General features: G+C 51.1%; 1 protein-coding gene across 1 annotated transcript in view; it reads right to left on the reverse strand.

The window, feature by feature from the left end:
* LOC129716205 (alanine aminotransferase 1-like) overlaps window positions 1-12,715 on the reverse strand; it is a 33,582-nt gene extending 20,867 nt beyond the window's left edge. The window contains 4 exon segments of the mRNA XM_055666078.1: window positions 1,577-1,685; window positions 2,817-2,906; window positions 10,701-10,884; window positions 12,566-12,715. Coding sequence (XP_055522053.1) covers window positions 1,577-1,685; window positions 2,817-2,906; window positions 10,701-10,884; window positions 12,566-12,660 — 478 coding nt within the window. The 5' untranslated portion in view covers window positions 12,661-12,715.
* Between the last annotated feature and the right edge of the window lie 14,178 nt (window positions 12,716-26,893).

The following is a 26,893-nucleotide window of genomic DNA, read 5'->3' on the forward strand; positions in this document are numbered from 1 at the left end:
ACCTACTCTCTCCCCACACCCGACTCTACCCCCTCCCGCTCCTACATTCTTGCCCTCCTCTCACTCCTGCACTCTCCCCCCCTCCCCACTCTACCTCCTTGTCCCTCTCCAACATTCCCCCCCTTCCTCCTCACACTCCTGTACTATCATAGTGATAGAGTGATTCACTGTGGAAACAGGCCCTTTGGCCCTGATTCCTATTAAATCTTTTCCACTTCACCTTAAACCTATGTCCTATGGTCCTCGATTCTGGTTCTCGATTCCACTACTCAGGGCAAGAGACTCTGCGTCTACTCGATTTATTCCTCTCATGAATTTATACACCTCTATAAGATCACCCCTCGTCCTCCTGTGCTCCAAGCAATAGAGACCCAGCCTATTCAACCTCTTCCTATAGCTCACACCCTCTAGTCCTGGCATCATCCTCGTAAATCTTCTCTGTACCTATTCCAGCTAGACAACATCTTTCCTATAACATGGTGCCCAGAACTGAACAGAATACTCGAAATGTGGCCTCACTAACATCTTATACAACTGCAAAATAATCTTGCAACTTCTATACTCAGTGCTACGATTGATGAAATCCAATATGCCAAAACCCTTCTTGACCACCCGATCTACCTGCGTCTCACCTTCAGGTAACCATGCACCTGCACTACTAGATCCCTCTGCTCTACAACACACCCCAGAGGCCTACCATTTACTATGTAGGTCCTGCCCGTGCACCCCCCCCCCTCCCCCCACCTCCCACTCTACACTCTTCCCCCTCCTCTCACTCCCCCTCTCCACAGTCATCCGCAATACTCCCGCTCCTACACTCCTCCATCCAATCCCCACACCCTCCCCCACTCTAGTTAATACCCAAAAGAACACAAAGTGCTAGAGTAACTCAACGGGTCAAGCAGCATCTGGATAATCTGCTTCAGGGCCTCGATCTATCCATGTGCTCCAGAGATGCTGCATGACCCGCTGCGTTACTCCAGCACTTTGTGTCCATTTGTCTATGTGGACTTCAGCAAGGTATTTGATAAAGCTCCACATGCAAGGTACGCTGCTCTGGTGGGATTGCAAGGGATCCAAGGACAGCTATCTAACTGGATAGAGCATTGGCTTCATGGAAGGAATGATGGTGGATGGTTGTTTTTCAGACTGGAAGCCTATGACAAGTTGTGTGCCTCAAGGTTCAGTGCTGGGCCCATTGCTGTTTGTTATCTGTATCAAATATTTGGATGAGAACGTACAAGGCATGACAAGTTTGCAAATGGTACTAAAGTTGGTGGTATTGCAGCAGAATCTTGATCAGTTGGGCAGGTGGGTTCAGGAATGGGTCATGGATAAAGAAGATAAGTGCAAGGTGAGTCTAACAGTGAATGGCAGGGTGTTGTCGAGCATCAGGATTTAGGTGTGCAGGTGCACAGGTGGTCAAGAAGGCTTTTGGGATGTTATGTTCTAGTTGTACATGATGTTGGAGAGGCTGCATTTGGAGTTGTGTTCAGTGTTCCTCATCCTGCTATAGCAAGGATACCAGGTGTGGTGGTGGAGGCAGCTAGGTTTCACTCCCCCCTCCCAGTCTCACCGATGCTGTGGCCACCGCAGGCATCCAGAATCTTCCGTGCCCTCGCCTTGGCATCCTCAGGCATGTTAGGGTCACACAGCAGCTGAGGGTAGGTGCAGAGAGCCAGCACCTGGGGGCAAGGGGACAGTCAGTACTGGGTAGAGAGGGGATAGTCTGTACTGGGGAGAGGGGGGATAGTCTGTACTGGGGAGAAGGGATAGTCTGTACTGGGGGAGAGGGGATAGTCTGTACTGGGGAGAAGGGATAGTCTGTACTGGGTAGAGAGGGGATAATCTGTACTGGGGAGAAGGGATAGTCTGTACTGGGTAGAGAGGGGATAGTCTGTACTGGGTAGAGAGGGGATAGTCTGTACTGGGTAGAGAGGGGATAGTCTGTACTGGGGGAGAGGGGATCTCTGTACTGGGTAGAGAGGGGATAGTCTGTACTGGGTAGAGAGGGGATAGTCTGTACTGGGGGAGAGGGGATAGTCTGTACTGGGTAGAGAGGGGATAGTCTGTACTGGGTAGAGAGGGGATAGTCTGTACTGGGTAGAGAGGGGATAGTCTGTACTGGGGAGAGAGGGGATAGGCTGTACTGGGTAGGGAGGGGATAGGCTGTACTGGGGGAGAGGGGATAGTCTGTACTGGGTAGAGAGGGGATAGTCTGTACTGGGGAGAGGGGATAGTCTGTACTGGGGAGAGGGGATAGTCTGTACTGGGGGGGAGAGGGGGGAGAGGGGGGGGGCAGTCAGCACTGGGGGAGAGCGGATAGTCTGTACTGGGGGAGAGGGGATAGTCTGTACTGGGGAGAGGGGGGGGGGCAGTCAGCACTGGCAGGATGGAGGAACCAAGGGGGAGCAAGGGGTCAGTCTCCCACAACCCTCCCACCCCCACCCACCCCATGCTCCCCACCCATCCCCATTCTTTCTCTTCCCCCTCCCAGCCAACCCTCCCCTCACAAAGTGCTGAGCTGGTGTCCCCAGCTGCGGGCGGGGGGCGGGAGAACCCTAACCCCTCCCCACATCCCTGCACCTCCCCACCCCTGCCGCCCATCCCCCATCCCCTCCCCCCCCCTGCACCCCCCCCCCCACCCCCTTGCACCCCCCCCCCCCCCCCACCCCAGCCCAGCGCCCCCCCCCTTGCACCCCCCCCCCCCCCACCCCAGCCCAGCGCCCCCCCCCCCCGCCCCCAGCCCATCCCCCCCCACCCCAGCCCAGCGCCCCCCCTCCACCCCACCGCAGCCCAGCGCCCCCCCCCCCTACCTGTCGGATGAAGGTGATGGGCTTCTGCCCCATGGCATGTGCGTCGCCAATGTTGGCCCGGATCACCTCACTGAAGGGTTTGCTCATGCCCTGCCGTGGGTGGGAGAGAGACAGGAGCTCCTTAGCATACACTCCACCCCCCTCATCTCCCATCCCTGACGGGGTCCCCACCCATCCCCAACACCACCTCCCCCTCGTCTCCCATCCCCCAGCCCCCCCTTTCCTCTCCCGGAGAAATCACATGCAGTCACAGGGAGAACATGCAATTTGCAAGCAGAGCACCCGTAGTCTTGTTCAAACTCAGGTCCCTGGAGCTATGAGGCAGCAGTTCTAGCTGCTGCACCACTGTGAAGCCCTGTGTTACTGCAGCCCTTTATGTTCTACACATCACTATTCCCAGCTGGGTAACGAAGGTGTACAGATACCTCCGACCCTGCCATGGCATTCTTTGTGGTTTTGTGCCTCAAACTAACATCTTGTTCTTTTGTCAAATATGTTTTTCTTTTTACTGGCTTCTGGAATGTAGAGTTTATGTCTGTGTTGTCTCTGCGTCTGTGCAAGCAGGGTTTGCCTGCAGCTACACCTCGCCGCGCTGCTGTAGATTAACCTGACTAGTCTGGACTCGACTGAAATTGACTTAAGGTGAAGCCAGTTCCCTGCTCACAGAGGCTGCTGCATTATCAGCAAGGCCGGGGTGACCTTGCGAGAGGCAGCGGTGACACGAGAGGGTGGTGATTGGGGAGAGGGAGGAGGAGAAGGAGGGGAGGGTGGGGAACGGAGGGGGTCGGAAGGGTGGGAAGGGGAATGGAGGGGTTAGGTGGGGAGGGGAGGGGAAGGGTGGGGTGGGGAGTGGAGGGAAGGGGAGTTGAGGGATTGGGAGAGAGCAGAGGTGACGGGGCAGATGGGAGCGGAGAGGAAGGGTGGGGAAACTGAGGGGAAGGGATCTGAGTGGTGGGGAGGGGAGCTGAGGGGAGTGGAGAGGAACGGAACGGGGGGGGGGGGGGGGGGGGGGGGGGTGAAGGGAAGGGGAGGGGAGCTGAGGGGTTGGGAGGGTAGCATAGTGGAGCTGAGGGGTGGGGTGGGGAGCTGAGGGGAGGGGGAATGGTGGAGCTTCATCCACCTATCACGGTAGAACAGAGGCCAAGGGCTGAATGGCCTCTTTCCCGTAGCCAGGGCGATGAGTCGGGGGTGGACGATGCTCTCCCACATCCCTCAGCAGACTAGCGGCCGAATGTGTGTTTCAGGCATTGCAACGCTAACAGCAGTCAGCCAACAGCTCAGATAGTCTAGGGGGGGACACACACACACAGTCACAGGCACATCAGAGGGTCAGATGGACCCCCCCCCGCCATGTTCCTCAACCGTAGCCAACTCCATAGGCATCTGTAACACAAGCACTGATGACAAGTATTCCCTCACTCACCGAGTGCAAGTACAGATGTCGGCCACATGTTGTAAAACAGCAGCAGCCACGTTGCAGACATCAGGCAGAGGGAACTCTAACCTGTGACTGACCACTTTTTTTTTTAATATACAAATACTTTTATTCAGAAAATAAAAATAAACATACCGACTATTAACCCGTTCAAAGGCTGCCTATGTTGACAGTTTACAAACAGACGGTCATCAGATGAATATACCGCTAACATTATCAACAATACACTCGACCTCCCACGGCGACCTGCGTTCACGGAAGGTCTCCAGAGCCCCGTGGACACCGCGTGTTCCCTCTCCAGGAACACACGGGCACGGACTTAGACCAGGTGGGGGCGTGTAGAGGAGGCGCCACTCTGTCTGACTCCAAGAGTATGTGATGGGGATGGGATGTAGAGGGAGCTTCTCTCTTTGACCCTGGGAGTGTGTCCACCGTAGCAGCTGGCTGGGAACAGGCAACTGTGTGAGGTGGCGTTGCCAGCACGTCTGGCCTCTGCACTGAGCCACGCTGTGCTTGGCTGCCCCCCACGGCACCGCAGCAGTGTGAGCTGGAGAATCTCAGCACAGCGGGCCAACTGTTCTCCCACTGCCTAAGGTGTGGGGTAGATACTGTTACAAGCTGGAGGCCAGCCAGGGGATGTGGGGCCATGGGGAGGGGGAGGGGCAGGGCAGGAAGCCATGCACTACCTGAACACATGCTGACTATCTGCACACACTCCACTCTCAACTCACCCACACCCTCTTTCAAACTTACAAGCATTGAGTAAGATGGACACAAAAAGCTGGAGTAAGTCAGCGGGCCAAGCATCATCTCTAGAGAGAAGGAACGGGAGTTCTTTTGGCTCGAGACCCTTCTGAAGAGTTACTCCAGCTTTTAGTGTCCATCTTCGGTTTAAACCAGCATCTGCAGTTCATTCCTGCACAGCATTGAGTAAGAGGCTGGAAATCAAAGCGAAGTACAATGTAGCAAAGATGAGCGGGAAGCAAGAGGATTGGGTAATGTTTAAAGAACAGAAGATAACCAAAAAGACAATACGGGGAAGAAAAGATGAGGTACGAAGGAAAGCTAGCCAAGAATATAAAGCAGGATAGTAAAAGCTTCTTCAGGTATGTGAAGAGGAAAAAAATAGTTACGACCAAAGTTGGACCCTTGAAGACTGAACAAGGTGAATTTATTATGGCGTACAAGGAAATGGCAGATGAGTTGAACAAATACTTTGGATCTATCTTCACTGGGGAGGACAAAAACAATCTCCATGATATACTAGTGGCCAGAGGATCTGGGGTGACGGAGGAACTGAAGGAAATCCACATTAGGCAGGAAATGGTGTTGGGTAGATTGATGGGACTGATGGCTGATAAATCCCCAGGGCCTGATGGTCTGCATCTCAGAGTACTTATGGAAGTGACTCTAGAAATCGTGGATGCATTGGTGATCATTTTCCAATGTTCTATAGACTCAGGATCAGTTCCTGTGGATTGGAGGGTAGCTAATGTTATCCCACTTTTTAAGAAAGGCGGGAGAGAGGAAACAGGGAATTACAGACCAGTTAGCCTGACATCGGTGGTGGGGAAGATGCTGGAGTCAATTATAAAATATGAGATAGCCAAACATTTGGATAGCAGTAGCAGGATTGGTCCGAGTCAGCATGTATTTATGAAGGGGAAATCATGCTTGACTAATCTTCTGGAATTTTTTGAAGATGTAACTAGGAAAATGGACAAGGGAGAGCCAGTGGATGTAGTGTTCCTGGACTTTCAGAAGCATTTGATAAGGTCCCATATAGGAGATTGGTGGGCAAAATCAGGCACATGGTATTGGGGGTAGAGTGCTGACATGGATAGAGAAGTAAGTGGTTGGCAGACAGGAAACAAAGAGTAGGGATTAACGGGTCTCTTTCAGAATGGCAGGCAGTGACTAGTGGGGTACCGCAGCTGTTTACAATATACATCAATGATTTGGATGAAGGGATTTAAAGTAACATTAGCAAATTTGCAGATGACACAAAGCTGGGTGGCAGTGTGAACTGTGAGTATGATGCTATGAGAATGCAGGGTGGCTTGGACAGGTTGGGGGAGTGGGCAGATGCATGGCAGATGAAGTTTAATCGGATAAATATGAGATTATCCACTTTGATAGCAAAAACAGGAAGGCAGATTACAACTAAATGGCGTCAAGTTGGGAAAAGGGGAAGACGAACGGGATCTGGGGGTCCTTGTACATCAGTCTTTGAAAGTAAGCATGCAGGTACAGAAGGCAGTGAGGAAAGCAAATGGCATGTTGGCCTTTATAACACGAGGAATCGAATATAGGAGCAAAGAGGTCCTTCTGCAGTTGGACAGGGCCCTAGTGAGACAACACCTGGTGTATTGTGCGCAGTTTTGGTCCCCTAATTTGAGGAAGGACATTCGTGCTATTGAGGGAGTGCAGCGTAGGTTTACAAGGTTAAATCCCGGGATGGCGGGACTGTCATATGCTGAGAGAATGGAGCGGCTGGGCTTGTACACTCTGGAGTTTAGAAGGTTGAGAGGGGGTCTTATTGAAACATATAAGATTGTTAAGGGCTTGGACACGCAAAAGGCAGAAAACACGTTGGGGGAGTCCAGAACCAAGGGCTACAGTTTAAGAATAAGGAGTAAGCCATTTAGAACGGAGATGAAGAAACACTTTGTCTCACAGAGAGTGGCGAGTCTGTGGAATTCTCTGCCTCAGAGGGCGGTGGAGGCCGGTTCTCTGGATGCTTTCAAGAGAGAGCTAGATAGGGCTCTTAAAGATAGCGGAGTCAGGGGATATGGGGAGAAGGCAGGAACGGGCTACTGATTGGGGATGATCAGCCATGATCACATTGAATGGTGGTGCTGGCTCAAAGGGCCAAATGGCCTACTCCCGCATCTAATGTCTATTGCCTATCATGTTGCAGCTGTATGCAACTTTGGAGTAATGAGTGCAGTTGTGGTCGCTCATTGCAGTAAAGATAGAGGTCAGAGTGATACAGTGTGGAAACAGGCTCTTCGGCCCAACTCGCCCACACCAGCCAACATGTCACAGCTGCACTAGTCCCACTTTCCGAGTATACCCAGAGGCCTACCATATCCCTCCAAACCTGTCCTATCCATAGAAACATAGAAAATAGGTGCAGGAGGAGGCCATACGGCCCTTCGAGCCCGCACCGCCATTCATTGTGATCACGGCTGATCGTCCCCAATCAATAACCTGTGCCTGCCTTCTCCCCATATCCCTTGACTCCACCAGCCCCTAGAGCTCTATCTAACTTTCTCTTAAATTCATCCAGTGATTTGGCCTCCACTGACCTCTGTGGCAGGGAATTCCACAAATTCACAACTCTCTGGGTGAAAACGTTTTTTCTCACCTCAGTCTTAAATGACCTCCCCTTTATTTTAAGTGTGGCCCCTGGTTCTGGACTCACCCAACATTGGGAACATTTTCCTGCATCTAGCTTGTCCAGTCCTTTTATAACTTTATACATTTCTGTAAGATTCCCCTCATCCTTCTAAACTCCAGTGAATAAAATCCTAGTCTTTTCAATCTTTCCTCACATGACAGGGATCAATCATGTTCCTTAACTGTTTCTTTAACAATGGGATAGTCCCTGCCTCAACTACCTCCTCTGGCGGCTTGTTCCTTACACCCATCACCCTTTGTGTGAAAAGGTTATTCCTCGGAATACTATTAAATCTTTTCCCCTTCACCTTGAACCCATGTCATCTGGTCCTCGATTCACCTTCTCTGTGCATCTACCCGATCTATTCCTCTCATGATTTTGTAATCCTCTATTAGATCTCCCCTCATCCTCCTACACTCCATGGAAAAAATATCAAGACTACTCAACCTCTCCCTATAGCTCACACCCTCTGGTCCTGGCAATATCCTCGTAATTCTTTTCTGAACCCTTTCAAGCTTGACAATAACATGGTGTCCAGAACTGAACACAATATTCTAAATGCGGTCTCACCAACGTCTTATACAACTGCAACGCGACCTTCCAACTTCTATACGCAATACTCTGTCTGATCAAGGACAAAGTGCCAAAAGCCTTTTTGACTGCCTTATCTACCTGTGACTTGACCTTCAAGGAACCATGCACCTATGTTCCTAGATCCCTCTGCTCTATAACACTACCGAGGCCTACCATTTACTGTGTAGGTCCTGCCCTTGTTAGACATCACAAAATGCAACACCTCACACTTTTCAGTATTAAATTCTATCAACTATTTCTTCACTCACCTGGCCAATCGATCCAGATCCTGCTGCAATCTTTCACAACCATCTTCACTATCTGCAAAACCACTAACTTTTGTATCATCAGCAAACTTGCTAATCTTACCCTGCATGCTCTCATCCAAATCATTGATGGAAATGACAAACAGTAACAGGCCCAGCACCAAACCCTGAGGCACACCACTAGTCACAGGCTCCAGTCTGAGGAGCAACCTTCCACCATCACACTCTGCATCCTTTCATGGAGCCAATTTACTAACCATTCAGCTACATATCTCTCCTTGGATCCCATTGCGGTCTAACCTTCCAGAGCAGCCTACCATGCAGAACCTTGTCAAACGCCTTACTGAACTCCTTCCTGTAGATATGGAGGCTTTGGCGAGGGTGCAGTGGAGGTTTACCAGAATGCTGTCTGGATTAGAGGCTATTAGGAATGAAGAGATTAAGTGTTTAAGAAGGAACTGCAGATGCTGGAAAATCGAAGGTACACAAAAATGCTGGAGAAACTCAGTGGGTGCAGCAGCATCTATGGAGCGAAGGAAATAGGCAACGTTTCGGGCTGAAACCCCTTCCTGTACCGGAAGGTTTTCGGCCCGAAACGTTGCCTATTTCCTTTGCTCCATAGATGCTGCTGCACCTGCTGTGTTTCTCCAGAATATTTGTGTACCTAGGCATAAAGAGACTTGGATTGTTTTCTCTGGCACACTGGGTTTGAGGGGTGACCTGATATAGTGTAGATAGAAGTTATTAGAGGTACAGGCAGTGTAGTCTGCCCACAATCTGCCCACAAGAGCCACTCTGCACAAGATTGTGGAGGTGGGACATTTAACTCAGCAAATGGGCGAAGGGTACATCTCACCAGAGTATCTCACTGGGCTTTGAGGCCAAACACATACTGACAACTGATAAATACATTTAGAGATCATTTCTAACTCCCCGTGAGAAGGGGCAGTGGGGAGTGGTGAGCTGCGTTGAACCACTATTGTCTACCCTGTTGCTGGGTGACCAGGGCTGTACATACTACTCCAAGTGTGGTCTCACCAACAACCTGTACAGCTGCCTCATGATGTCCCAACTGTAGTGCTCATTCCTCTTCCCAATGAAGGCAAGCATGCCAAACGCCTTCTTCACCACCCTGGCCACCTGACCCACCACCTGAACTATGCACCTGTACTCCCAGATCTCTCTGTTCTACACACTCTCCAGGACTCTTCCATTTATTGTGCAAGTCCTGCCCTGGTTTGACGTACCAAACAGCACACTTGTCAGAGTTAAATTCCATTTGCCATTCCCCAGCCCACCTTCCCAATGTGAAACGTCACCTATCCATTTTCTCCACCGATGTTGCCTGAGCCACTGAGTTTTCCATCAATTTGTATCCAGCACCGATTTAAATCCTTCCTCACTGTTCACCAATTTTGGTGTCATCTGCAAACTTAATATCAATGTTACTACTTTGTCATCCACATGGTTAATGTGGATGACGAGCGGTGGACCGCTCAGCACTAGTCACTGGCCAACCATCAGAGAAGCAGATCAATGTCTGCAACTCATTGCACACAGAGAGGTTGGGGATTTAGACACAATCCCTATGCTTGAGGCATTAAGACAGAAGCAAGGATTCAATCTCTATGCAGAGAAAGGGTTTAATTTAGATTAGTTAATTGTCATGTCACATATACCGTGTACAGTAGAGTGAATAGCTTCTGTTACGTGCTATCCAGTCAACAGAAAGACAATACATTTACAATCGAGCCATTCACAGTGTACAGATACATGATACCTGTAACAGGAATAATGTTTTGTGTAGGATAAAGTCCAGTAAAGTCCGATCAAAGATAGTCTGAGGGTCTCCAGTGAGGTAGATAGAAGCTCAGTACTTCACTTTAGTTGTTGGTAGCATGGTTGAATTGCCTGATAACAGCTGGGAAGATACTGTAGATAGACACAACACGTTGGAGCAACTCAGCAGATTGGTATCATCTCTGGAGAACATGGAGAGGATATGTTTTGGTCTGGTCGTTTCTTCAGACCTCCAAGACACCCTGTCCAGAGGGAGTGATAGGGAGGGAAAGTGAAGGGGATACGTTGGGAAGAAGGGGGTGTGGGGGGGGGGGGGGGGGGGGGAGGGGAGAGGTAGGGGAGAGGGGGGGGGAGAAGGAAGGAGGGGGGGCAGAGGGAGACAGGAGGGGGGAGAGGGGGGGACCAACCTGTTGCAACTCCTTCTCGATGGCACTGGCTCGTAGTACGATAGCCCCCCTCACCGCATACTCCACCTTCTTCACTTGCTGGTTCATGGAGTCCAGGGTCAGCACCTTCTCCCGGCAGCCAGCCGGGCCATTCGTCCCACCCACCGACATGCTGTCCACTTGCCGGTTCTCTTCCCCCGCAGCCCTGTAGGAGAGCAACCTTGGGGTGAGGGGGGATTGCAGGGCGCGCCACAGTGGCGGTGCACCGCCGGCCAGCACACGCATCATCCGTGCACAGCACACACACACCAGGCCCGGCACACTGCAACTAAACATGCCAGCACTGACAGCCCAGCTCTCCGCTTCACACACTCGCTAACTAACTCTTACCACATCTGGACCTTGAACCCAGACCAGCACAGGGGAGCCAGAGAGAGAGAAAACAAGGGCTGTGGCTGCTGGGAGGGAGGGGGGAGGAGAGGGGGGGGAGGGGGGGGGGGAGGGGGAGATGAGAGGGGGGGAGAAGGGGAGAGGGGGGGGGTAGGGGAGAGGAGGAGGGGGGGGGGGAGGGGGAGAGGAGTGGGGGGGGGGGGGGGAGAGGAGGGGGTGGGAGGGGGAGAGAGAGGAGAGGGCAGAGGGGAGGGGGAGAGGAGTGGGGGGGAGGGAGGGGAGAGGAGTGGGGGGGAGGGGGAGAGGAGGGGGGGAGGGAGGGGGAGAAGTGAGGGGGAGAGGAGGGGGGGGGAGAGGGGGGGAGGGGGGAGAGAGAGAGGGCAGAGAGGGAGGGAGGGGGAGAGGAAGGGAAGAGGGGGAGGGGAGAAATAAATAAAGAGAGAGGGAGGAGTGGGAGGGAGAACGGGGGAGAAATGAGAGTGAAGGGCGAGAGAAGGGCGGAAAAGGACAGCAAGATTAAAAGGGTGGGGGGGGGGGAGGGTTGAGGGGCAGAGTGTGACTGTGTACAGGGGGGGGGGGGGGTGGGGGGGGGGTAATGATGTGTGTGAGGGGCAGCGAAAAAGGAGGGAAATAGAGTGGTTACCCATCTCAGATTACATACAGACTCGCTGGAACGTTTCGGGTTGGAACTGTTCGGTCGAGAGAGAGAGAAAAAAAAAGGGAGGTTGGGAGGTCACTGAGGGGGAGAGAGGGTGGGGGGGGGGTGTCGAGGAGAGAGGGTGGGGGGGGGTGTCGAGGAGAGAGGGGGGGGGTCGGGGCGAGAGGGTGGGTGGGTCTGGGAGGAGAGGGTGGGGGGGTGTCGAGGAGAGAGGGTGGGGGGGTGTCGAGGAGAGAGGGTGGGGGGGGGGGAGTCGGGGGAGGGAGAGAGGGGGGGATTGGGTCTGGGAGAGAGGGGGGGGGGGGGTCGGGGAGGGATCGCGCCCTTCGGGGGGGGGGTGGGGGGGTGGGGGGGGGTGGTTCTGCCCACAGCAAACAAAGGGGGGGTGGGGGAGGCGGGGAGGGGGGGAGAGGGGGGGGGGGGTCGGGCAGAGAGGGTGGGGGGGGGGGCAGGTCGGGGGGGTGGGGGGGGGGGGTCGGGAGAGAGGGTGGGGGGGTGGTCGGGGAGGTCAATGAGGGGAGAGAGGGGGAGGTCAGTGAGGGGGTGAGGGTTGGGGGGTATCGGGGAGATGGTGGGGGAGAGGGTAGGGGGGAGGGGTCGGGGAGAGGGGGAGAGTGTGGAGGGGGGGTGTCGGGAGGTCAGTGAAGGGGAGAGAGAGTGGAGTGAGTGACGGAGAGAGAGGGCGGGAGAGAGGGGAGACAGAGGGAGGGAGCGGGAGAGTGAAATGAGGGGGAAAAGAGAGAGAGGGAGGTAGTAAGGGAGAGGAAGAAGAAACCAGGGGGGTGGGGGCAGGGCGGTCCGCGGGAGGGAGCACGACCGGCATTGAGGGAGCACCTACCTCGGCAGCACCAGAACCCAGCACCGACTCCCCGTCCCAACCCCTGGCGAGGCGCTGCCGTCTGGCTCGAAGCCAACTTCTTGCAATTGGCTCATGAAAACACCCAGTCCGGCGGGATAGGAGGTTGGAGCTAGCGGAGAGAAAACAACGGGGGCACCGGGGAAGGAAAGGGGGAGCGAGTGGAGGGGACGGGAACGGTGGGGGAGAGAGAGGGGCGGGGAGGGGTGGAGAGGGATGGGGAGGGAGGGAGCGAGGGAGGGGGAGAGGGGGAATAAAGGTAGTGGGGAGAGAGAGGGAAGGGAGGAGAGAGGGAAGGGAGGGAGAGAGGGAAGGGAGAGGGAGGGAGAGAGAGGGGAAGGGGCAAGAGAGAGAAAGGGGAAGAGAGAGAGGGAAGGGGGAGAGAAAAGGAAGGCGGGAAGAGAGGGAAGGGGAGAAGGGAGAGAGAAGGGGAGAGAGAGAGAGGGAAGGGGAGAAGAGAGAGGGAAGGGGGGGGGGGGGGAGAGAGAGGGAAGGGGGAGAGAGAGGGAAGGGGGAAAAAAGGAGAGAGAGAGAGAAGGGGGAAGAAAAAAGAAAGGAGAGAAAAAAAAAAAATAGAGAGAGAAAAAGGAGGGGGGGAAGGAAAGAGGGGAGGAAGGAGAAAAAGAGAGGGAGGGAGGGAGAGAGAGGGAAGGGGGAAGAGAGGGAGGGGAAGAGGGGAGGGAGAAAGGGAAGGGAGGGGAGAGAGGCAGGGGGGAATGGAAAGAGGGAGAGAGGGAAGGGGATGAGGGGTGGGGAGAGGAAAAGGGTGGGGGGAGGAGGGAGTGTGGGGCAGAGGGAAGGGGAGAGAGCAGGAAGGGTGGGGAAGAGAGAAATGGGGGGCAGAAGGGTGATGGGAAAAGGTGGGGTGAGAGGGAAGGGGAGGGTGGAGAGAAACGGGATGGTGGGGAGAGAGGGGAAGATGGGGCGAAGAGGGTAGGGTGGGGGAGAGAGGGGGAAGGGTGGGTGAGGGAGAGATGGAAGTGTGGGGGGAGAGGGAAGGGTGGGGAATAGAGTGAAGGAATAGTGGGGGGAGAGTATGGAGTGTGGGAGGGGGAGATGAAAGGTGGGTGGGGGAGGCGTTTGGGGAGATAGAGTGGGGGGAATGAGGGTGGTGAGATAGATGGCGGGATAGGGGAGAGAGAGAGAGAGAGGCGCGTAGGTAGGGGAGAGATGGATTGGGTGAGAGGTTGGGGCAGAGGTGTGGAGAGAGAAGGGTTGGTGGGGAGGGAGAGTGAAGAGTGGGTGGGGAGGAGAGGTGGTGGGTAAAGGGAGAAAAAGATGTTGGGGGAGAGGGGGCTTCAAGGTGTTGGGATGGGGAGGTCAGAGCAAGGAAGTAACCCCTTCGGCTTTGCTTGCCCACAATGACCATTATGTTTCATCTGCACTAGCCCCACCTGCCTGTGCCTCTATCCCTCTAAACCTTTGTTACACATGTACCTGTCCAAATGTCTTTTCAATGTACTCTGCACTCTTTTCAACTTAATAATATCTTTCCTATAGCAGGGTGGCCAAAACTGAAAACAATACTCTAAATGTGGTATCTTCAACACCTTGCTCAACTGTAAATGAACATACCAACATCTGGACTCACCACCGTCAGATGTAGGTTATTGTGTTGAATGCTTCAATGACCACTATATTTACCTGTGATGTCACTTTGAAGGAACTGTTATACCTGTTCTCTGAGATCGCTCTGCTCCACAACATTTCCTGGTAGACTTCCCAAAAATGCAACACATCACATGTATCTGTATTATAGTCTATTAACAATTCCACTGCCCGCCTGTCCAACTGATCAAGTTCCAGCTGTAAAGTGTCATAATCATGTTCGTTAGCTACATAACACCTATTTTAATGACATGTGCAAACTTGCTAAACATGCCTGTACATTCTCACCAATGTTTTGATGTAGTAAACAGTAATGGGCCCAGCACCAATTGATGAGTCACACCACTTCCACCGTCACCCTCTGCTTCCTTCCATGAAGCCAATTTTATATCCAGTCGGCTATCTCTCCTTAGATCCCATGCGATCTAACCTTCCAGAGCAGCCTTCCATATGGATTGTTGGCAAATGCCGTGCTGAAATCCATATCCTTTTCCTTGTAGGCACAACATTTGCCACCCTTGATTTTTCCCGAAGCTCGTTCCACACACGCACTACATTGTGTGTGAAAAAGTATTCCTCCAGGTTCCCATTAAATCTTTCCCTCCTACATTAAATCTGTGCTCTCTTCTTTAAAATACTCTACGCTAGGGAAATACGTGTGACCACTCACCTTCTCTATGCCCCTCATAAATTTGTACATCTCTCTGCCTAAGGTCACCCTTCATCCACCTCACTCCAGGGAAAACAGTCCCAGTCTATCCAGCTTCTCCTCATTGTTCAAACTCTCCAATTGCCCTAACGTTGTGGTGAAACATGGTAGTGTCACAGAATTTAAAAGACACTTGGACAGGTATATGGATGGGAAAGATTTAGAGGGCTATGTGGGCAATGGGGCTGCTTAAATGGGGCATCTTAGTCAGCATGGACTAGTTGGGCCTCAAGGTCTGTTTCTATGCTGTATGTCTCTGTGACTGAGCAGATTTCCTCGCCAGTGCACCCTCTCCAGTTTAATGACATTCTGCCAACACAGCAAGCATTCCAAATGCCACCTTCTTCACCTTGTCTCCCCGTGTCACCAACTTCGGGGAGCTTTTAGTGTGATTAAATTTAGAGATACAACATGGAAACAGGCCACCAGGTCCACAATGACCATGGATCACCCATTCACACCAGTTCAATGTTATCCCAGTTTTGCATCCATTCCCCAAGCACTAGGGACAATTTACAGAAACCAATTAACCTACAAACCCGCACGTCTTTGGGATTTGGTAGTCACAGGGAGAACGTGCAAACACTGCACAGACAGCAGCCGAGGTCAGGATGGAACCCATGTGTCTGGTACTCTGAGGCCGCAATTCTACTAGATGTGCCACCTGTGAGAGGAAGGAGCTGAGAAGAAGTTTACAAGTTCGAGAAGCATAATTAGGCCATTCGACCCATCAAGTCGACTCCACCATTCATTCATGGCCGATCTATCTTTCCCTCTCAACCCTATTCCCCTGCCTTCTCTCCATAACTCCTGACATCCGTACTAATCTGTTTATCTCCACCTTAAAAATATCATTTGACAGCCTTCTGTGGCAATGAATTCTACAGAATCTCCACTCTCCGACTGAATAAATTCCTCCGTCTCTCCTTTGAAGCAGAAGAAGAGGCAGAACTGGGGGGTAAAGGAGGGCTGAGAAGAGGTTAAAGGATGGTGAGTGGGAAAGAGAAAGGTAAAAGAGGGGAGGACATCAATGGGGAGAAAGGGAAATGGAAGGGGTAGATAGTTGGGAGGAAGAGGCAGGTGAGATAGTGGTGGAGTATGTGGAGCCTTGTGCTGTTCGAGAGCTCCTCCTACTGGCAGCTCTGGGTAAAATGTGCACACTTCTTGAATGGGAACTCTTAAAGCGACATGCCATTAGAATCACAGTCATATAGCACAGGAACAGGCACCGGCTCACCTCATTCATGCCGGCCAACTTGTCCCATCCACTTAGGGTCTCAACCCGAAACGTCACCCATTCCTTCTCTGCAGAGATGCTGCCGGTCTCCATGAGCTACTCCAGCTTTTTGTGTCCCATCTACGCGAATCCCATTTGCCCGCATTTGGTCCATATCCCTCTGAACCTTTCCTATCCATGTACCTGCCCAAATGTCTTTTAACTGTTGTTATAGTACCTGCCTCAAATACACCCTGCGGCAGCTCCTTCTACATACCCACCACCCTCAGGGTTGAAAAGTTGCCACTCAGTTTCCTATTATTTTCATTCTTCCTTTTCAGATTCACTTGCCCCCATGAAATAGCCTAAGTACCATTCCTGATTGTCTCTCCAATTAAAAAGCAGCACCCATCTGCTGAAACCCCCACCTCTCCCAATCTTGTCGGGGTTGTGCTTGACGAGCTGCCTGTCATATCGCTCCCCCCCCAACACGTTTCTGTAATAACTGCATCCCCTCGGGCGTGGTTGCAATCAGAAGCAGATGAGGTTTGTCAGCTATTGCAGGTTGTTGCCAAGGCTCGAGGGCCTGAGCTACAAAGACAGTTTGGGCAGGCTAGGACTCTATTCCTTCAAGCGCAGGAGGACGAGGGGTGATATTATGGAGGGGTATAAAATCACGAGGATATATAGGGTGAATGCAAAGAGTCTTTTACCCAGAATAAGGGAATCGAGAACCAGAGAACATAGGTTTCAGGCGTGGGGTGAAAAATAGGAACCTGATAGGCAACCTCATTACACAGAGGGTGGTGGGTGTATGGAACGAGACGCCAGAGGAGGTAGTTGAGGCAGGCACTATCACAATGTATAAAATACATTTGGATAGCACATGGATCGCATAGGGTAAGATGGATATGGTCCAAACGCAGACAGGTAGGACTAGTGTTGATGGCGAATGATTGTTGATGGGTCAAACGCAGATAGGTGGGACTAGTGTAGATGGGGAATTATGGATATAGGCCAAACGCAGACAGGTGGGACTATGTAGATGGAGAATGATGGTAGATTTAGGGATATTGGGCTGAAGTGTCTATTTCCACGCTGTTGGACTGACTATTTTTTACGCAGTCCCATTGGTGGTGTTCAGTTTCTCTGGCACTCCCTGTTTTCACCAACACAACCCTTGACTCCCTTCAATCCCGAGAGGCCATTCAATGTTGTTTCCAGCTGCACAACAACGTTGCCCCCACTTTCTTTCCCTGCCCGACCCAATGCAGTTGACAGTCAGTTGGATATAAGGAATTGTAGATGCGGTTTCCCCAAACGAAAGGCACCGAGTGCTGGAGTAACTCAGCAGGTCAGGCGGCATCTCCGGGAATCATGGATCGGTGACTTTTCAGGGCGGGACCTTTCACATTCTCGTCTGAAGAAGGGTACCGACTCCAAACGTCATTTTATCCTTGTTCCCCAGAGATGATGTCTGATCCACTGTTACTCCAGCACTTTGTATCTTTTTTTTGTTGTAAACCGGCATCTGCAGTTCGTAGTTTCTGGTGATAGCTGGATATATATGAGAGGAGGAGGGTGTTTGGCAGGTGGGCGGAGGAAGTGACAAAGACGAGAGGTGAAAAGGAGATAAAAGGGGGGCAGGTAAGGAGAGGAGTGAAATGTAAAACAGGAGAGATCTGGGTGGAAGGGGACAGGGGAGGGGAAAGATGGCAAGAAAGGGGTGTAATGCACTTCTTCAATACCACCCCACAGCCTCAGTGTCGCACAGTGTGACGCTCCCTCAGTACCACCCCTCCCACAGTGCGGCGCTCCCTCGGTACCGCCCCTCCCACAGTGTGACGCTCCCTCGGTACCGCCCCTCCCACAGTGCGGCGCTCCCTCGGTACCGCCCCTCCCACAGTGCGGCGCTCCCTCGGTACCGCCCCTCCCACAGTGCGACGCTCCCTCAGTACCTCCCACAGTACGGCGCTCCCTCCCACAGTGTGACGCTCCCGCGGTACCGCCCCTCCCACAGTGTGACGCTCCCTCCGCACCGCCCCTCCCACAGTGCGGCGCTCCCTCAATACTGCCCCTTCCATAGCGCGGTGTTCCCTTGCTGGGATTGGCACCCTGGGCTGAATTCCCGGCCAGCGGTTTCTGCTGTGCTCCGCAGCTGGCGAATGCCGGCAGCGAGTCGGGCTCTGGCTGGGAGTAGGGTCTGGATCTCTCCGCCAACCGTTCGCCGGCCTCAGGGCCCCTGTACTTGCGTTCCCTACTTGAGCCGCTGGCTGGGCATCATGCGCCGATCCGCCGCCGGTCGATCTCCGGCCGTCCCAACCCCCTATTCCCCCCCCCCCCCCCGGCCCCTGATGTGAGGGGCTGTCGGCGTCACAGTCCGGGCAGCGTTACACCGTGCCATGAGGTCAGCGGCGAGGCAGAGTCCCGGGGCCCGAGGGGTGGGGCAGGCGAGGTGGGGAGCTTAGATAGGGATCCCGTTGTGGAGCCTACCAGACCTTATTGGGCTCTGTGGTCTGGGAATGGGGCGGGGGGACAGGAAACTGGGAGGAAGGGGCTTATTTATTAGAATCCGGAGGTAGACACAAATGCTGGAGAAACTCAGCGGGTGAGGCAGCATCTATGGAGCGATGGAAATAGGCAACGTTTCGCGTAGAGACCCTTCCTTCTCCAGAGTCATTAGAGACCCCCTTTCAGACCCTTCTTCAGACTTCAGACTCCATCTGCTAGCTCTCGAACAGCACAAGGCTCCCCACACTCCACCACGATCTCACCTGCCTCTTAGAATCTGGAAGTCATTTTAAGCTTTGGTTAGGCTGCATTAGGAGCATATGTCCCTGCAAACATAAAGCAAACCGAAAGCCCATAGTGGCGGCTCGATTTAACGGAATCGGTAGATAAGAATCACCGACCGAATGACCCGTTGGCGTGCAGTACTGGTCGCCCCATTACAGAAAGGATTTAGAGGCTTTGGAGAGTTTGCAGGGGAGGTTCACAAGGATGCTGCCCGGATTAGGGAACATTAGCTATAAGGGGATAGACACAAAATGCTGTAGTTCAGCGGGACAGGCAGAATCTCTGGAGAACATGGGTAAAAAAAGGTTTGTAGTCGGGACGCTTCTTCGAACACGTAATTAGAATGTCTGAAGAAGGGTCTCCACCGGAAACGTCACCCATTCCCTCTCTCCAGAGATGCTGCCTGTCCCGCTGAGTTACTCCAGCATGTTGTGTCTATCTTCGATTTAAACCAGCATCTGCAGTTCCTTCCGGCACAACTATAAGGAGAGGTTGGATTATTTTTTCAGGAACACTGGAAGTCCAGGGAAAACCTGATAGGTCTAAAAAATAACGAGAGGTATAGATAGGATAGACAGTCCGAACCGTTTATCCAGGGGGTGGGGGGATGTCAATGACGAGAGCATGAAGTTTGACGCAGAGAGTGATGGGTGCCTGGAATGTGCTGCGAGCGGTGGTGGAGGCTGGTTCGTTAGTGGTATCAAAAGACATTTGCATAAACACATGTATAGGTAGAGAATGGAGGGATATATCACGTGCCTGTCCCGGGATAAGGGATTGGCATTATGTTCAGCACAGACATTGTGGGCTGAAAGGCCTGTTCCTGTCCTGTTCTGTTGTGCGAAATGTGAGATTGAGGGGAAGGAGTGCGTGGTCTGGAGACTGGGGGGTAGGGGTGGGTTGGACCATGAGACTGAGAGAGAACGTGAGGGGGTCAGACAGGAAGTTGTGGATGTGTGGGAGGCAGAGCAGTGAATTAGTAAGATTAAACGAGAACTTACCTGTTTGAAGTTTGATCTTTATTTTATGAGGAGTTGCGATGAGGGATTACGTGAAGACCCCGCCAGCACGCATGCACGTCAATCTTCAAAGCAGCGGTGTGGAGTCACAGACAGGAAACATTCACCTGAGAACAGTAACTAGAACTACCAGCTATGTTTTATGAGGGGAGGTTGAGAGCGGAGGGCACGTAATCCCTCATCGTAACTCCTCATAAAATAAAGATCAAACCTCAAACTGGTAAGTTCCCGTTTAATTTTACCATTTTACTACGGAGTCACGTGAGTGACTACGTTAAGATTTTAAAGCTGTGACTTCATGTCGTGGAACGAGTCCATGCGTCACACACTACATCAATTGACCAAGGATGAGTAAACATAATCATGCATTCAGACGTGACATAAATGTAGACATGCTGATGCTCTTCTATGAACCAATAATCACAATAGTAACCCATGTCATCCAGGAGCAACTATCGACAGAACTAATTGAGTTGGCAAATACCCCCGGTCTGGCAATGTATTGAAAGATCGTTCGTTTGGCCACCCTGGAGACACTAGGATGTGGTACCATAGAACGTCCATACCCCTACCGCTGAACTGTTACAGCCGTGTTGGAGTAAAATTCTAAAGTCAGTCACTCCTGCATAAGCCAGAACCCGTTTAACCTGGAGATGGTCTATACGGATACCTTCTATGAGGTTTATGTAACTGACAACGTTGCTAGATCAGTGCCCCTAAGGTTCTATGTGACCTAACGTATAGTAGTAGATGACCACACATAACCGAAGGTGCATGGGGTATGCCCAAACTGTAGTTACAGACCTGATGCCCCTGGTCTACACTGCTTGACTAAGCCACAACATTAATCGTTATTTGTCTGCAGCTGTAACCATGCTGACCAGTCACGCTATCAATGACTGGACCCTATGCGCTGAACCAGTGCCATGAGCCTAACCACTTTAAGTGAGTTAGGCCAAGGACAGGGATGAACCCGGGGCCCACTGGCAAGCGGCGTCAGCACAATGTGAACATTCCATATCTCTGAGTGCCTGAGCCTGGGAGGTTCCTTTCATGACCCTTCATGAATTTGGATATCAGAGAGTGAGACCCAACAGGGTGTGTCCTGCTTCTAGCAGAATATGATAAGAAGGCATATTTGGCACAGATAATGGTACTATAACTAATTATGTCAAAACCCCATTCGAAAATGAACTCCCAGTCGTCAGTTATCCGTGCCGTATATATGTCTCTGAATTAATTATCATGCATAGCATGGTTTCCCCAGTCACGGTTGAACCAGCAACTCTATGTAAGAATTAACCATATATAGTTCTTATATGATTCCCAACATTAGCGGGAATCATGGCTGAATATATCTATAAAATATATATCTACTGGTGATTGAGCCTGGATGCAACATCTCGATCTAGTGTTCCATAAGTCATCGTCATTAAATACTAGTGATCCATCATCTATTCTGATTTTGACATTGATTTAACATGATGCTACGGTCGTGCCAAAAGAGTTTAGATAAAATATCCCGGGCTACTTAGACTTGATTGCACCCAAGTGATTAACCTATGACATCAACAAAGCGTACGAGTTTGGACTTGAACATGCTGATTATGCATATTCGCACAACCCTTAACCCATAGCATGCACCTAGTGTCTAAAGGTAGCCGATACCATAGAATTGAAGAATAGGTAATTCATGCAAATCCCATCACCTCCGTGAGTAGAGATGGTATTAGTAATTTCACATCTTTAAGCCTCGCGTCTATTTGTAATATAACTGAAGATTTGCTGACGAAAAATTAAGTGGAGCAATGCTGAATACTGTTCGTCCACCATAGTGACTTTCATGGAGGTAAATAACGAGACCTACTTACCAGCGTCTCTAACTCCAGGTCCCTTACCTCAAAGGTTCAAAGGTAATTTTATTGGTCACATAGGTGTAGTGAAATGCTTTTTGCCAATGCAGCACATAAAGAAATAATCCAGACATAACAGTAATAAAGACATTTAAACATAAAAAAAACATCCCCCACAATGGTTCCCATTATGAGGGAAGGCACAATGTCCAGTCCCCATCCGATGTCCACCCATAGTCGGGCCTTTTGAGGCCTCCGCAGTTGCTACGGAGGCCCGATGTTCCAGGCCGTTCTCGCGGGGTGATGGTGCTCCGGCGTCGGGAGAATCTTCTCAGTGGCATGGGAACACTGGAACGGCCGCTTCCCTTACCGGAGACCGCGGCTTCCGAAGCCAACAAGTTCGCGCCGGATGGAGCTCCACCACTGGCGATCTCATCGAGAGATCCCAGGGTCCCAATGTAAAGTTCAGCGCCGCCACCCGCAGCTGGCCGCTCCACAGTCCCGCAGCTCCGCGATGTTTTTCTCGGCGGTCTCAGCATACCGGAGTTCCAGCCCGGCGACCCAGGCAAGGCATCGCCCGCTCCGCAATAGCGCTCCAGCGCTGTGCCGCCGCCAAAGCCGAGGTACTGGGCGGTCCCCTCAGGAAACGCCGCTCCAGGCCCGCTGGTAGGCCGTGAGGGCGGATCGAAAGTGCAGCCTGGAGAAAAGCTGCCTCTCCGACCAGGTAGGGAAGTCCAAAAAACAAAACACTAAAACTCGCTAAAAATTAAAAAAAGAATGAAAAAACGAACAGCTGCAGGCTGGGCAGCCATACCACACAGGACAGCGCCCTTTACCTTACTGGAGTTCTAGCGAAATTTCATTCGCAGACTCTGTCCATGTTGTCATTCCCATTAGATCGTTGATGCTGCTGGTCAACATCTCTTCTAGTGGCTAGTCCTTCACCGACGGAGCAGCAATTGTACAGGCAAAGCACCATTTTTCTCATGCTACCTTCGTGCATTATGCATTAGGCATGGGACCCGGCACAGTCATATTCCGTTCCTATTTGGAGTCAATCCATACTAACCTTAAGCACTCTTTTAGAGTGGAAGTAATTTCACCTGAATCCGTTGTCACCATCTGCCTCCTCAAATTGTCTGTGCATGCCTCTGTACGCACCATGTTTTGCGACTCCATCTCCCATGGTCTTATAATATATATCGCTCCATCTTCATCCTTTATATATCCGATTAGGAGGAATTAAGCGGTAACCACGTGTGCCTCAGGCGTGTGTGCATGTATTTTAGTACCATCTCAATCACTGCGCTCAACCCAGTGGGAGGAATGGCAACCCTGAACCAGGCGTTGCTTCAGGCACATGTGCATACTCTTGTAGCACTCTCTCTGCCACTCCGTCCTTCGAGTGGGAGGAACTTGCAACCCTGAACCAGTAGCTGCTGCCTGACATGCCTTTAGATGGAGCGTTCTTTGACTGCGACGAATCGCAATCTCGCCTGACATAGATGCCCAAGCCTTGGCACTCACCCTGAGTTATGTTTGTCTGGTTGCTTCCTTCAGCAGCCGCCAGGACTAGCTGTGCAAATCGATGCTCTGTTGGTATCCTCATTCCGCAAACAGGCTGCACGTGCTAGTGACTCCAAATCCTGCTCCTTTCCGATGCTAGCACAGTATACAGAGAAGGACTGGGGCGCATCTGGCCCCCGTACGACAGACATATTGGGAGAATTGCTGGACACAAACCTGACAGTTATTTGTCATTGGCGAAGACATTTACTTGAATGAAGACGCCCCTCCCAGTTAACAAAAGATTTGATCACTTAATTGATATTGGCAATTTGGGGAAGAATCTTCCACAGTCCCTTAATGAGCGGAATTACCATAACGCCACCATGTATAGCTCGCACGGGTGACTGATAATTAAAGCTCAACAAGGCTTTCCAACCAGTGATTCAGCCGCCATGGCAGGTCTGATACTATTATACAATTAGTTGGTGTACGTGAAAATAATTCTCTCTTGGTATAATAGTGACGACGTGACCTAGTGGCAACTAAATAAATGACCATACTGTATAGCCACACGTTAACATAATACACTATAAATAGACCACACAACCCATGTTACAGAACCCAGACTCACGCACCTGCATAGATACCGGTGGTCTTGGGGTAAGCGCAAAGGCCCCTGATGTAGGTCCCATTTCCGTTCTTGATTTGAGGGTAGAACTGACGAGATGTGTAAATAGTATATTTCCCCTGAAGGCCAGCTTGGGCCTAGGCCTGAAAAGCTCTGCCCACAGAATCAGTTCCCTGGCAAACAACTGCCATAGGAGACGTAAGGGTGACGAAATCCTAGTAACGTGAGGGGAACTATTGGCCACCCGCTACCCGCATACCGCGGTCCGTAGCCGACATCACCGCGGTCCAATTGGCTTCCCCGCGGTCCGACCGGGTTATTGAATACAATGTCCCACAGGAATACTCTACTAGAAGAGTTTCCTGTAAAAAGGACAACCTAAAAAAGTAAGTTAAAACTTACCTGTAGGTTTTTTTAAACTTACCTGGCAGAGCAGCCACGGCTGCCCAGCCAGTCGCTGCGCCATGCGTGACTCCGAAGTAAAATCGTATATTCGCATGAGAGCAGGTCCGTCAGCTCAACTCGTCCACGCCGAGCAAGAAACCCTATCAATGGTAGTCCCATTTACCCGCGTTTGACCAATATTCTGCAAGATCTCTCCTCAGATAGATTATCGTGGATATGTGGAACGAGCAGCTGGAGGTTGTAGTAGAGGTGCGTACAATTTGAAAGATTAAATGTAGTTAGGCGGCTACACGCATAGTTTAGTGTAGTTTGGTATGGCCATGTGTACCGAGGTACTGTGATAAGATTTTCCCTGCGTGCTATACAATCAAAATCAGATTATGCGTGATTACAAATCATGCTTAACTGAGGAATCATGAAAACTGAGGAATTTTGTTTGTAAATTGGTAAATTACGCAATTTTGTAGTCAAGCTAAGCAAGACGGCTCATAGGGAGCGGCAGTGAGCGAGCGGCCTTGTGAGGGAAGTGCCCTGTGAGGAAAGTGCGGGTCTTGGAATCGAGAGTCTTCGGCGAGGAGGCTGAGGAGAGGAGGCTTCGCACACTATTGGAGAGGTAGAGACGAAAGAAGGAGATGTCAGGCAAGCTGATTCAGTGTGATGCTTGCAGTATGTGGGAGGTCAAGGACACTGCTGGTGCCTCCGGCTGCTACAAATGTGAGAAGTGCATCCAAGTACCGTTCCTGAAGGACCGTATTGGGGAACTGGAGAAGCAAGTGGATGACCTCAGGTTTGTCCGAGAAACTGAGTCGTTCCTCGACAAGTCCCACAGTAATATTGTTGCACCTAAGGTACTGGAAGAGAGAAGGTGGGAGACAGTGAGAAAGGGAGAGAAGCATGGAATGCCAACGTCCCCGTGTGTTGTACCTCTTGTGAACAGGTTCACCCGCTTAGAAGATGTCGGGACAGAAAACGTTATCACACTGAGCAGCAGACTGGCTTGTGAAGCAAAAAGGGCTGTTGAGCCAAAACCAAAGAGGCCAACGTCAGGCAACGCCATTGTAGTGGGAGACTCCATTGTGAGAGGTACGGGCAGGGGTTTCTGCAGCAACAGACGGGATGCCAGGGTGGTGTGCTGCCTTCCCGGTGCCAGGATCCAGGATGTCACGGACAGAGTGCAGAAAATCCTCAAGGGCGAAGGTGAACAGCCGGAGGTGGTAGTGCATGTCGGCACAAACGATGTCGGAAAGAAGGAGATGAATATTCTGCAGAATGACTTTAGAGAGTTCGGAAAATGCTTAGTTACGTGAAGATTTCAAAGCTCTGTGATTTCATGCCGTGGAAACGAGTACAGGCGTCACACACTGCATCAGTTGACCAAGGGTGAGTGAACATTAATAATGTATTCAGACATGACATAGATATAGACATGTTGATGCTTTTTTAATGAACAAATAATAATAATAGTAACCCCTCTCATCCAGGAGGAAACTATAAAACAGAACCTAAAATAGAGTTGGCAAATAGAGTTGTCAAATACCCCCGGTCTGGCAATGGGTTTGTTATAAAATGTTTGGAAGGTCGTTCGTTTGACCATGCTACAGCCGCTAGGATGTGGTCCAGCGGAACGTCCATATTGCTGATGTTGTTGCAGCCCTGGTGGAGAGAGATTTGAAAATGTCAGTGTTCACTGGCATTTCACTGACAGTGCATAAGCCTGAACCTGTTTAACCACATGGAGAAGGTCTGTATTGATACCTTCTTATGAGGCTTTATTTAACTAACAAACATTGCTAGTTCAGAGCCTCTAAGGCTCTTATTGACCTTAACATACTTTTGTAGATTTGTGACTACACACAACTGAAGGTCCATGGGATATGCCTAAGTCTTAAACATAAATGTTATTTTGCCTGCAGATGTAATCATCCTGTCCAGTCACAGCTTATGCAATGATTGGACCCATTGCGCTGAAACCAGCGCCATGAGCATAACCACTTTGCAAGTGAGTTTGACCAAGGACAGGGATGTAGCTAGAGTGTATCGATGAAGCGGCGTTAGTACAATTTTAACATCCCATATCTCTGCGTACCTGCGCCTGGTAGGTTTTGAGTTGAAAAATACCCTTCATAAATCTGGATATCAGAGGGTAAGATCCAACAGAGTGGGTCCCGCTCCCCGCAGCCAATGTGATGAGAAGGCACATTTAGCACAGTTAATGGCACTATAATTTAATTTTTTTCAAAGACCCATTCGAAAATGAACTTCAAGATGTCAGTCATCCGTGCCGAATTATATGTAATATTAGCATTTAAACAAAATACTTCCCATCTCCTGATGAGGAAATGTACTAATTTTTTGGTGCTATCCCTGCAATCTGCAGTGAGCACGACCGTGGTTCGGTGTGATAAACCCGAGCCGCAGGAACGGTCTTCTCTGAGTCCGTAAATCAGCGAATTGATTTTATCATGCAGAGGATGGTTTCCCTAGTCACGGGCTGAACCAGAATTTTTTGTGTCTATAAATAACCATATAAGGTTCTATTATCATTCCCAACATCAGCGGGAACCATG

The sequence above is a fragment of the Leucoraja erinacea genome, chromosome 2 (genome assembly GCF_028641065.1).
Source record: "Leucoraja erinacea ecotype New England chromosome 2, Leri_hhj_1, whole genome shotgun sequence".
In the NCBI taxonomy this organism is placed as follows: Eukaryota; Metazoa; Chordata; class Chondrichthyes; order Rajiformes; family Rajidae; genus Leucoraja; species Leucoraja erinaceus.